Genomic DNA, 12,577 nt, shown 5'->3' with positions numbered 1-12,577 from the left:
CCGGCCGGCGCGCGACGCGCCGCGGCGCGTGTTTATACACGAGCGGCGACAAGCGGGCCCGCGAGAACGAAAGTTTGTCTTATAAATAGGCAAACGAACGTGATTGTTCGGAATGGAATACGCGCCGGTCGAATCGCCGCGATGTCGCGAGACGACCGATTCGACGGTGCGGTTTTGGGAGAGTATATTATGTGCGAACGGAAAATGTACTCTTTCAATACTTTTCCCACTGTATTTCATGTTTCTCCGATATTTCGCGAGAAATTTTTAAGGAACGACTTTCTTGAATTAAAACTTCGATGATAAATTATGTATATAATTGAGATATTATTGTATCCGTTATTATTATAGTGTACTTTATGAATTTGTAATTACACTGTTAGAAATGTAACCACGAGCTTCCTTTACATGTAAATGAAGCTGGTGGTTATGAACGAAATTAAAAGTAATGAATGATTTAACTGAAAATTAAGTTACAGTAGTTACTTAAATGTAATGAATGTGTACATTAAATTTCATAAATTTTATGTATATACATGTACATAAATATACTTTTTAATTACAAATATATTAAATTTAATGTAATATCATGAAATTAAATTCAATTATGCAACTTAAAGGTTAATGAAATTTAAGAACATTTCTAACAGTGTAGCTACAAACTGTATTTATTCGAAATTTCACGTTAAAAATATGTTTCATTCAAAACCATTACAAAAATCTATTTACTTATTTTAAATATTAAAAACATTATTTTTCAGTACTCTTGGTACTCCAAATAATAAGTAATTAATTAATAACAATCTTTCAATAATAAATTGATCAATTATATTGAATCGATTTATTATAAATCAATTTATTATTGAGCAGTAGAGTAATTGACTTATTTGGAGTACTAAAAGTACTGAACAATATTTTTGTGAATACTCTGAACGAGTGATGTTCCAAGTCCTAAAAAAGAAGGCTGGACTCGAATAATTTTATATAACTTAAAAAAGCGAGTTTGAAGTCTGAATTATTCCTCTATTGGTTTCGTTGTTTTTTAAATTATTGTTTACTCGATGTGCAGATAATGCAGAGTGAGAGATGAATGCGAAACTGAAAATATTTGTAATGTTTACAAAAATATTTATTTAAACCGAAGTATTAATTTATTTCTTCAAAAAATGTATTCATACTCGCATTATATTAATTATTTATTTATTTAGTCGAATATTAGACGTATTCATTAGGCACACTAATTAATCTAATTATTATTGTTGTCTATATTTTTGCAATGTGTACTTTAGAATAAAATCGAAATCGATTTATTATTATACATATAAATTTCGAATCGTAATACTTTCATTAACAGAACTTTGGAAAACATATCATTTATTTAATTTATTACTAGCTTTTATAATTTTTGCAGGTTTTAATACGGTATATTTTCCAATTTCCAAATTCAAACCTCAAAAGTATATGTAATTTAACAATAAAATCGAAAATTTGTTATTAATTAAAAAAACTATTTTATATATACATTTGAAGAGAAAGAGAGAGGAGGAAATCCGAAATTGCAAAAAATCTGGACAACAATAATTATACAAAAATAAATCTGAATATACAAAATGAAATTATTTTATACTTCATTTTCGAGGACTTTCATATTTAGAAACTGTATTTTATACAAAAAAAAATTATTATGAATTTTTCAAACGACTAATACAATTTTTCTTATCAGATAAATATGAAGAAGAATACAATACAAATGTGTGACATGACTGGACGCGTCACAAATGAAGTCAGCTTGAAGTTGCATTAATTTCGACACACTTTGCAATACGCATTGCGTTTAAATACTCTTACATCATGACCGATGATTAAAAAGTAGAAATCACATTTCCTCGATTGATTCAATATCGTGCGTGAGCAGTTATTTATATCTAATCTTGCGCGTTAATCTCTCGTATGTACGAAACGCGGATGCTAAAACCGTCAGACGAAATTCTGAACTACGACGCGCTAATATCGTACATATTTCTAGTGCCAAAAATTGACACGCTTACCTCATTTGCAACATTTGCACTTATCTATTTGTACACGCGCCTACGCATTTGACGTACGTAGTAAAAAAGTATTTTACATTTATGTCGAAATCCTGTCCTCGTTAAAACCTTTGTGTTGAATTTTTAACATATCCGAATATTAAATTTAATACGATGCTCCTGTTATTTGAATATTTCGTGTTATACTGACATTTCTTAGTGTTAAAATCTAAAATAACATGTTTTATGCGTTATGAAAAAAATGAAATGAAAAAAAAAACATTTTTATAATATAAATCAACAAGACTTATTAATTAAATATATTATAATAACCGAAAGAATATATCTTTACATGAACAATTTGCTTAGAAATTGTGTCAATTATTTTTCATCTTAATTTTTTACGTAATATTTGTGTTGCACTTCATGACGTATCATCTTATATTAAATTAATACAAAAATTTTAATGGACAAAAATTTGGACGTGAATGTGTACAATTTAACATAAACTTTCCAACTATGAATATACGCATAAATCAAAACCTTGCAGCATCGGATGGACAGGAGACACCCGGTATAGGAAGATGTAATGCCGCACGAGTGAAAAATAGAGACAGAAAGACGGACAGGCAAAGAGAAAGAGAGATAGACAGGGAAAGACAAAAAGAGAGAGACCGATGAGGGAGGGAGAGAGAGACGCGCGTCATCACGGTTGAAGGAGCACGGATTCTGGCCTCTCTGTTCGTCGAAATCTCCTTCGCGCTCTCTCGGCGCGATTAGACAGTCTGGTGCACTCGTTGCGCATTTGCAACGTGCGCGCGCGTGGGTCTTGCATTCCAGGAAACATCGCGGTCACTTCGCTCCGTCTCTCGCGTTGCGCGGCGTAACGAAAAGCGCGCGCCGCGACAACGACGCGTCAGCAGCGCGGCCGACACGGGTTAGGTCGCTCGCACTCGCGGAGTTGCGTCAGTCCTCGAATCCGAATGGAGAAACACGATCTCGTATTTCGCTCACCGGCCTTCGTCCAACTTCCACAGCTGCCGGCTCAAATGTAAAATCTTCGCTGAAGATGCAGTAAGCCGCCGGATGCCGAAGTTGAAGTTAAAAGATAATAATAATAATTGAAGGAGCTTAATTGAGATAAAAGCGAAGTCGATAGAAACTTCGAATGGAAATTTGGAATGTAACTTTGTTCTCCATCGATCTCTAGGAGATTGTTTCTGTTAATTTTATTTTTGTTCTAATTCGATTTTTTCGTACGTTTAAATTATTTTTAGTTTTTTTTTTATTCTGTTATACTTTGACCTTTTTAAGAACTCCTTCCACTGATTCTGTCTTAATTAGTTAAGTATATTTTACGTTGCCATTACTTCTCTCACATTTTTGTACGATTTCTTTGAAGTGTAGTTTATCAAGATGAATCATTTCGGAATCAAAGTCATTTTTATCGAAATTGAGGTATTACACTTTTAGATATCAAAGGAGCAATGATAACGTAATCCCTTTATATATATATATATTATAAAAAATATTTGTTATTTTTTTCATTTCCATGTGTTTTAAAATGAAAGTCATCGATTTTTCTGTAGTTTCAAAGCAAACAACGTCTATATTAACGTGTGCAATTAATAAATAATACATTAAATTTAAGTCGAATTTAATACATTTTCTTGAGTTTTTAAAAGTGGCGATTTATAAAAATGATTAGAAATAACTCAAGTTGGATATAATTTTACATTATAAATTTAACGGTGTAAAGTCTGATTCAGAATCAGGGGAGACACAATTTCCTTCAAAAATTATATTAATTAAACATTCCTAGATACTAGATTATAAAACCGTCGTTCACATGAAAAATGTTTTCCTTATACTATTATAAAAATACACTCGATAATGAATTATTTTACAGAAATTTAACTTATCGCAACATTGCTATTCCTTTTGAATTATGTACATTTTTTTACAATAAAATTAAACAAACGACATTTTCTTTTTAACTTATTTTATAATATCTTTAGAAATCTATCATTACAGTTACAGAATTCTTAATAAACAACTCTGTTATGTATACGAAAATGCTCATTTATTTGAAAAATACACTGTAAGTTATATTTTCAAAATCAGCTACTTTTCTTAAAATAAGTTTTGAAAATGATATGTTCCATTCACTTAATTTATGACATGACAAGATATTTTAAACATATTTGTAGTTACTTTTAATAATATACTAGACCGTTTTTTCCAGTTCTCCAAAGGTTAGATTTTTTTTTATTTAATAGAATTTCTGAAATAACTGAAATTTAAGTGTTCGGATACGTAATGCAAAAACACGTTTAGGTTCCCATTACAAGCAATCGCGACGAGGGAATTTGATCGTTCCATAAAGAATTGACATAGTAAATAAATGCGCTCACTATAAATAAGCATGATTAACGAGCTCATAAATAAATTTTGCACGTGCGACGCCTGATAATGATGCAGCGAGGCATTTAGTATTCATGCGGAGAAGGTGACTCATAATCCTATCTACCTACCGCGCCGTAATGTAACGGGTGTAAATAAGATCTCGAGTCGAACGGCGATGATGACAAGCAAGAGCGATAAAAACGTGCGTGCCCGGCGGAAAAACCCGGCTTGTCCGTGGCTGTTAATTAAGTAATTAATCTCAGAACGAGAACGAAAACCAGATCCTGTCGGGATATCGTTAACATCCATCGGGTGTAGCTAGCACATCGACACGAAGGGTGTTTAAAGACTGATTATGTTAATAATGATTTGCAGTGCAATAACAGTAGTGTAATATCTCATTAATATGTACTGTCAATCTTTTGTGGTTCGATGCATATATAAAAAATATTTTGAAAAAATTACAATTGGAAATCTTGCAACAATTAGCAATTATCTGAGATAACTACCAATTAAGTCAATCAGAATTTAATTAGCTAGTCTCTTCACGGAGACAATCTATGTATATCTGTAAAATAATAATTATGCTAGTCTAATAATTACTAATAATTAGCAAAGTGTAAAACGTTTTCCAGGAATTATTAATATAAAGTAGATATGCATTATTCAAGGAGAGATTGCAACCTTCAGTTCCAAAAGAAACAGATAGCTTTCCAAGAAATAGATATGTCTTGTTATCGAGTGCCACATATCGCATTATTTTAACTGCCTTACAATAATTTCGCTCGGCTTGATTTTTTCAATTTAATGCTTATTTTCCGTAATAAATAAATTTATTATTGCATGTTAGTTTAAGTTGGTGATTTGTCCAGATTATAATAAATTAATAAGAAAAATTGTTCTGAATATTAATTAGAGATTCGCGATGCCACCATCATCTTTGACTGGTCAAATGAACTAATCAGAACAAGAATTATCGATACACGATAAAATAGTATTGCTTCATCGATCAATAAAAAATATTATATTTCAGATAATAATAAAAATCAAACGATCAAGATTCAAGAATACAATGTTAAATTTAACAGAATTTACACATTTATAATTTTTTCTTGGAAAAATATTAACAATTTGTCTTAACATATGTATATACGTTTAGGACGGAAGAGAGGTAAGGAAGTTTTTTTTTTAAAAAAGGCACAGTATAAAAAAAAGAAGTTTGTTTATAATACACTAAATATTTTTTTATTCAAATTATTTTACCTCCGTACATCATTTTAACACTTTTCACTACCACGGTGTGGTTAGAAAAACCGACCCCACAGCCCAAGCTTCTCTTGCGATACTTTTACACAATAACGTCCAAAACAAACCTCATTTCTTTGTATGATCATAAAACTTAACAATGTCACATATACGACGCCGGACTCTCGAAACAAACTGGCGTGTCACACATATGTGACGTGTGGTAGCGAAAGTGTTAATTTAAACGAAAAATTCGTGGTTTTTTAGTACATTACTTTACAAATGATAATTTATTGCATTATATTGATCACTTCACAATTGAATTAATTCCTGGATCGATATTATGTATGGATCCAAGTAACAGTACCCGTTACTATACAGAATTAATAATTATTTTTGTGTACTCTTGAAGAGTAGTACTATATCCAACCATATTCGCATCACTTGATTTCCTTCGTCGGATTTGTTAACCCAAGATTGTCTAATAAAGCTTGCGGGCTCGGATCTCTTCCCCTGAATTTCCTGAATACCTCAGCGGCAGGATAACTACCGCCCAAAGATAAAAATGTGTTACGAAACCTCATGCCTAACTCCTTCTGCTGTGATTCGTCGAACTTGATCTCTTGAAAAGCCGTGTATAAATCAGCAGCTATCATCTCGGACCAAATTTTGCTGCAATTTAACGGTTAAACAGATTCAATCAGCGCTTATACATTGTAAGCAACTACTAATAATTATATAAACAATTGCTTTATTACTTCATTAATAGAAAAAATTCGCACGCATATAGAGTATCCTAATTTTTTTGGCACCGCTTGTAAACTAAACTGAATCAAAAAATGCTTTCACAATTTTCGCAATAATTAACGACAGGTTAATTTCTAAAGACTGCCGAATAAGCAGATAAAATTGGCGTATAAAATAAAAAAGTTCTTTATAAAATAAAATTTACTCCTTTTTTTCTTTGTTTATCTTTCAGAGGTCTTTATGAATTATATTTAAAGGATGTTTTTTGAAAAACTCTTAAAGATACTTTAAAGTTGCTTTATGCTTCGATTTCAGACATTCTGCTCATTAGGTAATAAAAAAATTGCAAAATAATAGAAGACCTCGACTCAGTTTAGTTCGTTCTACATGCCTACAAGTGGTGTATCAAAAAGTTTGAGACATCCCGTATAATTTAAGATAACAATTATATATAACTATCTTAAATTAAAATCAATTTGCAAGAATTCTCCAATTTATATAAAATTGATAGATGATACCTGAAATATGCGGCTGCCCAATTGCCACTCCATATAACATCGAAATTGCAAACATGTACGTCCCTTTTTTCGAGTGGCAATACGAAATATTTCGGCCATAGGCGTTTCATCATAGGCACCCAAAATGTTTCACTGCAATTTTTCAAAAATAAAATAAAGCGATGTAAAAATCAATATTGTTTCAGAATCGTCGAATTATTGTATTGAGACCGACAAGCGTTTTGTTTATTTTTTAAACATTGATGTAATAAGATATAAATATATACATGGTGTTTAAGACCATCTGTACACTCCTTTTAAAATAAAGCAAAGTAATTTTTATCAAAAATCTCCAAAATTTAGTAATAATAAGTACACCTTCATCAAATGATGTTTTCAACTTCGAGTTCCAATTGGAAATAGGATCTATTGATCTTGAAATAATCTTGAAAATAAATGAAAAATAAAGGATTTTAAAAAGGAGCTGATTTCTGCCCAAAAAGGTGTAAGTAAAAAGTTTTTTTTTAGATTTTGGCCTCCTGAATACGATGATACAATTATTAAGAAATTTGCAGCGTTTGAAAAACACTTCGAAAATTGAGCACAAACAAAGAAACTCATCTAAATTTCGATATGCTTGCTTAATTTTCAATGTTCCCCAAACGCAACAACCTATTTAATAATTTTATCGTGTCCAGAAGATCAAAATTTACAAAGAAAAATGCTATTCCTTTTATTTACACCTTTTTCAGTGGAAATCGGCTTCTTTTTAAAATTCTCCTTTATTTTTCATTTATTTTCAAGATTACTTCAAGATCAACAGAAGCATTTAAAAAAAGTTTAAAACAAGTTTTTTGTTTTTTCACATATAATCTACACTAAAAAATAACAGTTTACGTTAAAAAAATTCATCCAATAGAGTAACCCATTTTCGGTCGAAACTATATAAGTTGAAAATATTACCATTTGATAAAGCATAATTATATTTCTCTTTCATAATTTAAGAAAAAAATTCAGGATTTAGTTGAATAAAGATTTTTTGCAAATCGAGGTTCACCTAGAATGCAGCTCCAGATCCAAATGTGACAAGTAAAGTTCTTTACAAAGCTTATAGCCAGCCAAATGCGACCTCGTCTTTTTAATACTGTCGATAGCCTCCGCAGGTAATGGTTCCTTCGTTTCGTAATGTTCAGAGATTTTTTGTAACATATATGGTTCGTACAACCTATATTCATCAAATATATACACAAAATTGAATTACATATTAGACATTAACTCATTGATTAATTAATTGCAATATTGACATAAGCTAAAAATATAAGGGAAGTAGATAAATGAATAGAATAAATAAAAATAACTTTATTTTATACCAGTTCTCCATGAAGAAATCACAAATGAATACCGCGTCCCATTCCACAAATGACAATCCAGCAACGTCAGAGTACTCGATCGTAGTTAACAAATGTTGCAAAGCGTGTCCAAACTGTAATATGCAACAAATAAAAGATTAATGTTTTAACAAATTAAAGATATATATATAAATCTATTATAATTTTATAAATAGTATAATATATATAGCCTATTACCTTTTGGAAAAGGACCTGTACGTCCCTGAAGGAAAGAAGAGAAGGTTTATCGCCTATCGGTGGCGGAAAATTGAAGATCATAGCGATCAATGGAGTGCTATTGCCGACTTTGCTCTTGCTTTTGATCGTAGACACCCATCCCGAAGCCTGTTCTTTACGAAACTTCTCCGTCCGTCTGGCGTAGGGATCTAGGTAGAAATTAGCGATGGGTGCCGCACTGGATCCATTCAAATCGAATATGTCGAAGAACCAGACATCTTTATGCCAAATGTCCGCTTTCTTGCTTTCGACGATTTTCACATTAAAGAGCGTCTCGATGTGTTCGAAGAGGCCCGACAACACAGTCGGCAGTGGAAAATACTCTCTCCACTTGTTTTCGTCACTACTGAACGGACACGGAATTACACAAAGTATTTAAAGGTATATTATTGTACAATATTTCATTCGATATTATGAACTTTTAGCATATATCAATAAGTATCTTAAATGATACTTGAATTCTACAATGCAGGAAATTTAACATTTTCTTTCAAATAATTATATTCTCTTTAAAATGCAATCGCGTGAGCGCAACATAATTGTTTAATATACAAATACATATGTGTATTATACTAAAAAAAAAAAAACAACTTTTCAATATAGTATTAAGAATATGTAAGATATTTCTTATGTCAATTTACTTACATATACATGCTACGACGTTGTTTTCTACCCCAAAATGCAATATCCCATACCCTTATAATATCATTGAAATCTCTCGCCTTTGCAAATTCGGTTAAACTTGCAATTTCCTTTTCCTGAATTGGTAATGCTTAAAAAAACAGATAATTATTCATCAACTTCATGTAATTATTAATTAATCAAGCAATATTATCAAAAACATTGTCTATTATTTATAATATTCTATATTCATAATTTTAATAATATATTAATAAAAATATATTTTTTTCTAACAGATCTAATTAATAATAAAATATTATCGTTCTTTCATAATTTTAACAAGTTGTCAACAAATTAATTTTAACAAAGCATAAATGCTCTAATAAATTTTCGATTATTTCTGTGTTATATTTTTCATTCGTAATAAATTAATTACCAGTATTCCGAAGAACTTCTAGTGTGTTGTATAGATTCTCCAGATTGCCGGCCATCTTTGTCTCCATGCTCATATCTGCATAATTCTTAAATCCCAAGCGTTTCGCCTGTTCAATTCTTCTTGATCGGAGTTCCTCCAATGTCACACTGGCCTGAACGGATCTTTCCTGATAATTAGAGCACCGGATGACATCAGCATCCCAGATCGCCTGCCTCAATTTACGATCAGAACAATATTCTAATTGAGAGAAAATATAAATCAATAAAAATTTTAATCTTAAAAATTTCAAGTTTTTTTTTAAATAAAAATACGAAGGATGCATACCCATAAACGGTTGCAGGATATATGGCTTTAAAGTGATTTTCCAAGGACCCATGTAAGGTTGTCTAGAATCGATTGCTATGGATTTGAGATAGTCTTCCGGAAAATCTTCCACGACACGTTTGCTATGTATTACCATACTATATACAGCTGTAGAACTCTAAAAAAGATCAAGTTAAATTTCAGTTCGTTGCTATGCTTTTTTCGAGACAAATGTTCACTATAATAACAAAAATAAAATCCTGTTAATAACGGTGCTTTTTTAAATATAATTAGTTTGGTAGTCTTTTCTAATTTTGCTATGTTATAATGATTATAAATCTATTATAAATTACGTGACAGACCTCATATTTTGCTTTGTATTCCTTGATTTTCGACATAATGAAACTCAAGTCGTCTGAATACTTCTCGAATTCTTTATCTTGCAGATTCAAGCCATTCAAAGTTCCTTCCAGCACATACTTGGTAAGCACTCTCCTCTGCGAATGTGTTAATTTGATGTCCTTATTCTCTAATGCTTCCTTGCATGCTCTAAAGAGTGGCGCACTGCCAAATTTGCTAGCTATGGCTCTCGTAGCACGTTCGTGAATACCCATATAGCATTTTGTCGGCATCAAACTTTGATTGCCAAAATACAAAGTCTTTGCTATACCCCAAGTCGTCTCAAGAGGAAGATATGCATCCTCGATTGGATGCAACCACTCATTAAATACATCTAAATCTTTTGTTGCTGTGGAAGATTATAAAAATTAAAAATCGTAATTATACATATTGGAGCATATTTCTTTTTATTCAAGATTTGTATCATATTAATTTTATTATTATTGTACGATTATAAGAAAATCTCTTGATATTAGTTATTCTCCTTCTACACTGAAAAAAAAGATTGGCTGTTGCAGCAAATTAGATGGTAAAATATAGCATAGCATTTTTAATTGGTTGCAGCAGTCAATTTTTGGTTGCATTAGCCAATCGAAATCATATATTGACATTGACAGATAGGCTAATACAACTAAAAATTGGTTGCTGCAGCCAATTAAAAATGCTATGCCATATTTTACCATCTAATTTGCTGCAGTAGCCAATCTTTACTTTCAGTGTATTCATATCATATTCAAAATTTGCTTGTACAATGCATTTAAATATTAATTGTACAGTATTCAAATAAAATTAATACTTAAATATATTTAATTAATATTTTCAATATAGAATATCTTTTAATAATTAAGTAATACTTCACCTTTGATTGATACTTAATACTTACGGGCTAGTTTTTCCAAACTTTTCAATTTTTCTTCAAAATCTACAGTTTGTTTTCCAATAGCTGCTATACATTTTTCGATTGTAATTGTGTTAAACTCTGGCAAATTGTCATCCTTCAATAAAGGATTTTTCTCTGATGATTCTTCACCTATTTCTGGAAGTCTTGATACAAAGGAAAATAAGTATAAAATTGTATAAGGTATGCAAATGTACAAAACAAAAGCAAATATACAAAATAAACTCAATTTAAATACCTAATGAACATAATCAAACTAACATGTAAAAAACGAAACTAAAATAATTTTGTACTTTAAGTATGATTTAATTATATATATTAATAGATTTAGGATATATTTTTTAATATATCCATTTAGTAACAATGTAGATATTTAAAAACATAAATTAAATGACATTACAAACAGTTTATTTATATTACATAATATGTAAATTATACGTAATATACAATAAATATATAACCAAATAGATAAGAAATATTAAACAAACAATAAAAATAATCCATAAATGTACAATAAATATATAAATAAATTAAATAATCAAAGAAAATTAAGTGAATAACAATGAATACAAATTTAAAACACATGAATGAAGACAAGATTGAATCTCTAAACACCAAAAGTATAGTTGAAATGTAACTAATTAATAAAGGTAAAAAAAGAATCCAGTACTAAATATATACACAAATGTAAGGGAAACACAATAAAATGATATAAAATGCAGTAATCATTAAAAGAACACGCGAGAATCTATGGAACCTAACCTCTACATGATAACAAAGTAAAGGAAGATAAACTTACAAGACTATATATCCATTTCGTTTCGGAATTTTCAAGAAATTCCGTCGCGTTAAAGCGATTCTTTTACCCAAAAAGGACACCGCCATTTTACGCGATAAGACAATTTCTTTTCAAATAACGTGAAAAACTCATCGCACAAATTAATTGAAATAGGTTATCCAACCTAAAAGCCGCTAAGGTTCCATCGACACATCGAAATCGCGCGATCTATCGATATCAAACGATATCGCCGTGCGATTAGAATCTGTTCAAACAAACTTGCATAGCACATGTATATTTATTTATCAACAGGGCTGGTATTTTTGCATTTAAAATTCCATTTTAAATGCAATTCTATTTAAAATGCTAAATACAAAATACTTAAAAAATGTATATTAAAATGAAAAATTCCAAAAAGGCCTTATTTTTAGTGTGGTTACTAGAATGTATCCTTAACCAGCGTACCACAAGGTGAAAGTAATTAAATTTCATCATTAGATAAATTTTAATAAATTTTATAATCACAAAAAAAATTTAACAATTAAAAGTAAATAATATTCATTTAATATTAACAGTACATTCCGTTTATTAATAT

General features: G+C 30.3%; 1 protein-coding gene across 2 annotated transcripts; it reads right to left on the bottom strand.

Moving 5' to 3' along the window:
- Nucleotides 1–5,701: 5,701 nt before the first annotated feature.
- On the bottom strand, nucleotides 5,702–12,171 carry LOC108764630 (probable cytosolic oligopeptidase A). 2 transcript variants are annotated; one of them, XM_018512953.1, is made up of 11 exons: nucleotides 12,004–12,171; nucleotides 11,190–11,350; nucleotides 10,270–10,655; nucleotides 9,929–10,085; nucleotides 9,605–9,841; nucleotides 9,193–9,319; nucleotides 8,509–8,893; nucleotides 8,293–8,405; nucleotides 7,980–8,147; nucleotides 6,944–7,075; nucleotides 5,702–6,350 (listed from the first exon to the last, which is right to left on the bottom strand). In XM_018512953.1, the coding sequence occupies exons 1-11, from the start codon at nucleotides 12,087–12,089 to the stop codon at nucleotides 6,119–6,121; spliced, it is 2,184 nt and encodes a 727-aa protein (XP_018368455.1). In that variant the 5' UTR covers nucleotides 12,090–12,171; the 3' UTR covers nucleotides 5,702–6,118. The 2 variants fall into 2 exon arrangements, with proteins under 2 accessions (XP_018368455.1, XP_018368456.1); XM_018512954.1 differs by having other exon boundaries at nucleotides 6,119–6,350; nucleotides 8,509–8,890; nucleotides 12,004–12,089.
- Between the last annotated feature and the right edge of the window lie 406 nt (nucleotides 12,172–12,577).

This window comes from Trachymyrmex cornetzi, unplaced genomic scaffold (assembly GCF_001594075.2).
Source record: "Trachymyrmex cornetzi isolate Tcor2-1 unplaced genomic scaffold, Tcor1.1 scaffold441, whole genome shotgun sequence".
NCBI classification, from domain to species: Eukaryota; Metazoa; Arthropoda; class Insecta; order Hymenoptera; family Formicidae; genus Trachymyrmex; species Trachymyrmex cornetzi.
This window is presented reverse-complemented; position numbering and strand designations above follow the sequence as displayed.

Excerpts from the sequence above, each read along its gene's own strand:
- LOC108764630 (XM_018512953.1), bottom strand. The coding sequence starts at position 12,089 with ATGGCGGTGTCCTTTTTGGGTAAAAGAATCGCTTTAACGCGACGGAAT. Across the intron at positions 8,406-8,508 it reads TACAGGTCCTTTTCCAAAAG|TTTGGACACGCTTTGCAACA; the intron begins GTAATAGGCTAT and ends TGCATATTACAG. Across the intron at positions 7,076-7,979 it reads GATCTGGAGCTGCATTCTAG|TGAAACATTTTGGGTGCCTA; the intron begins GTGAACCTCGAT and ends GAAAAATTGCAG.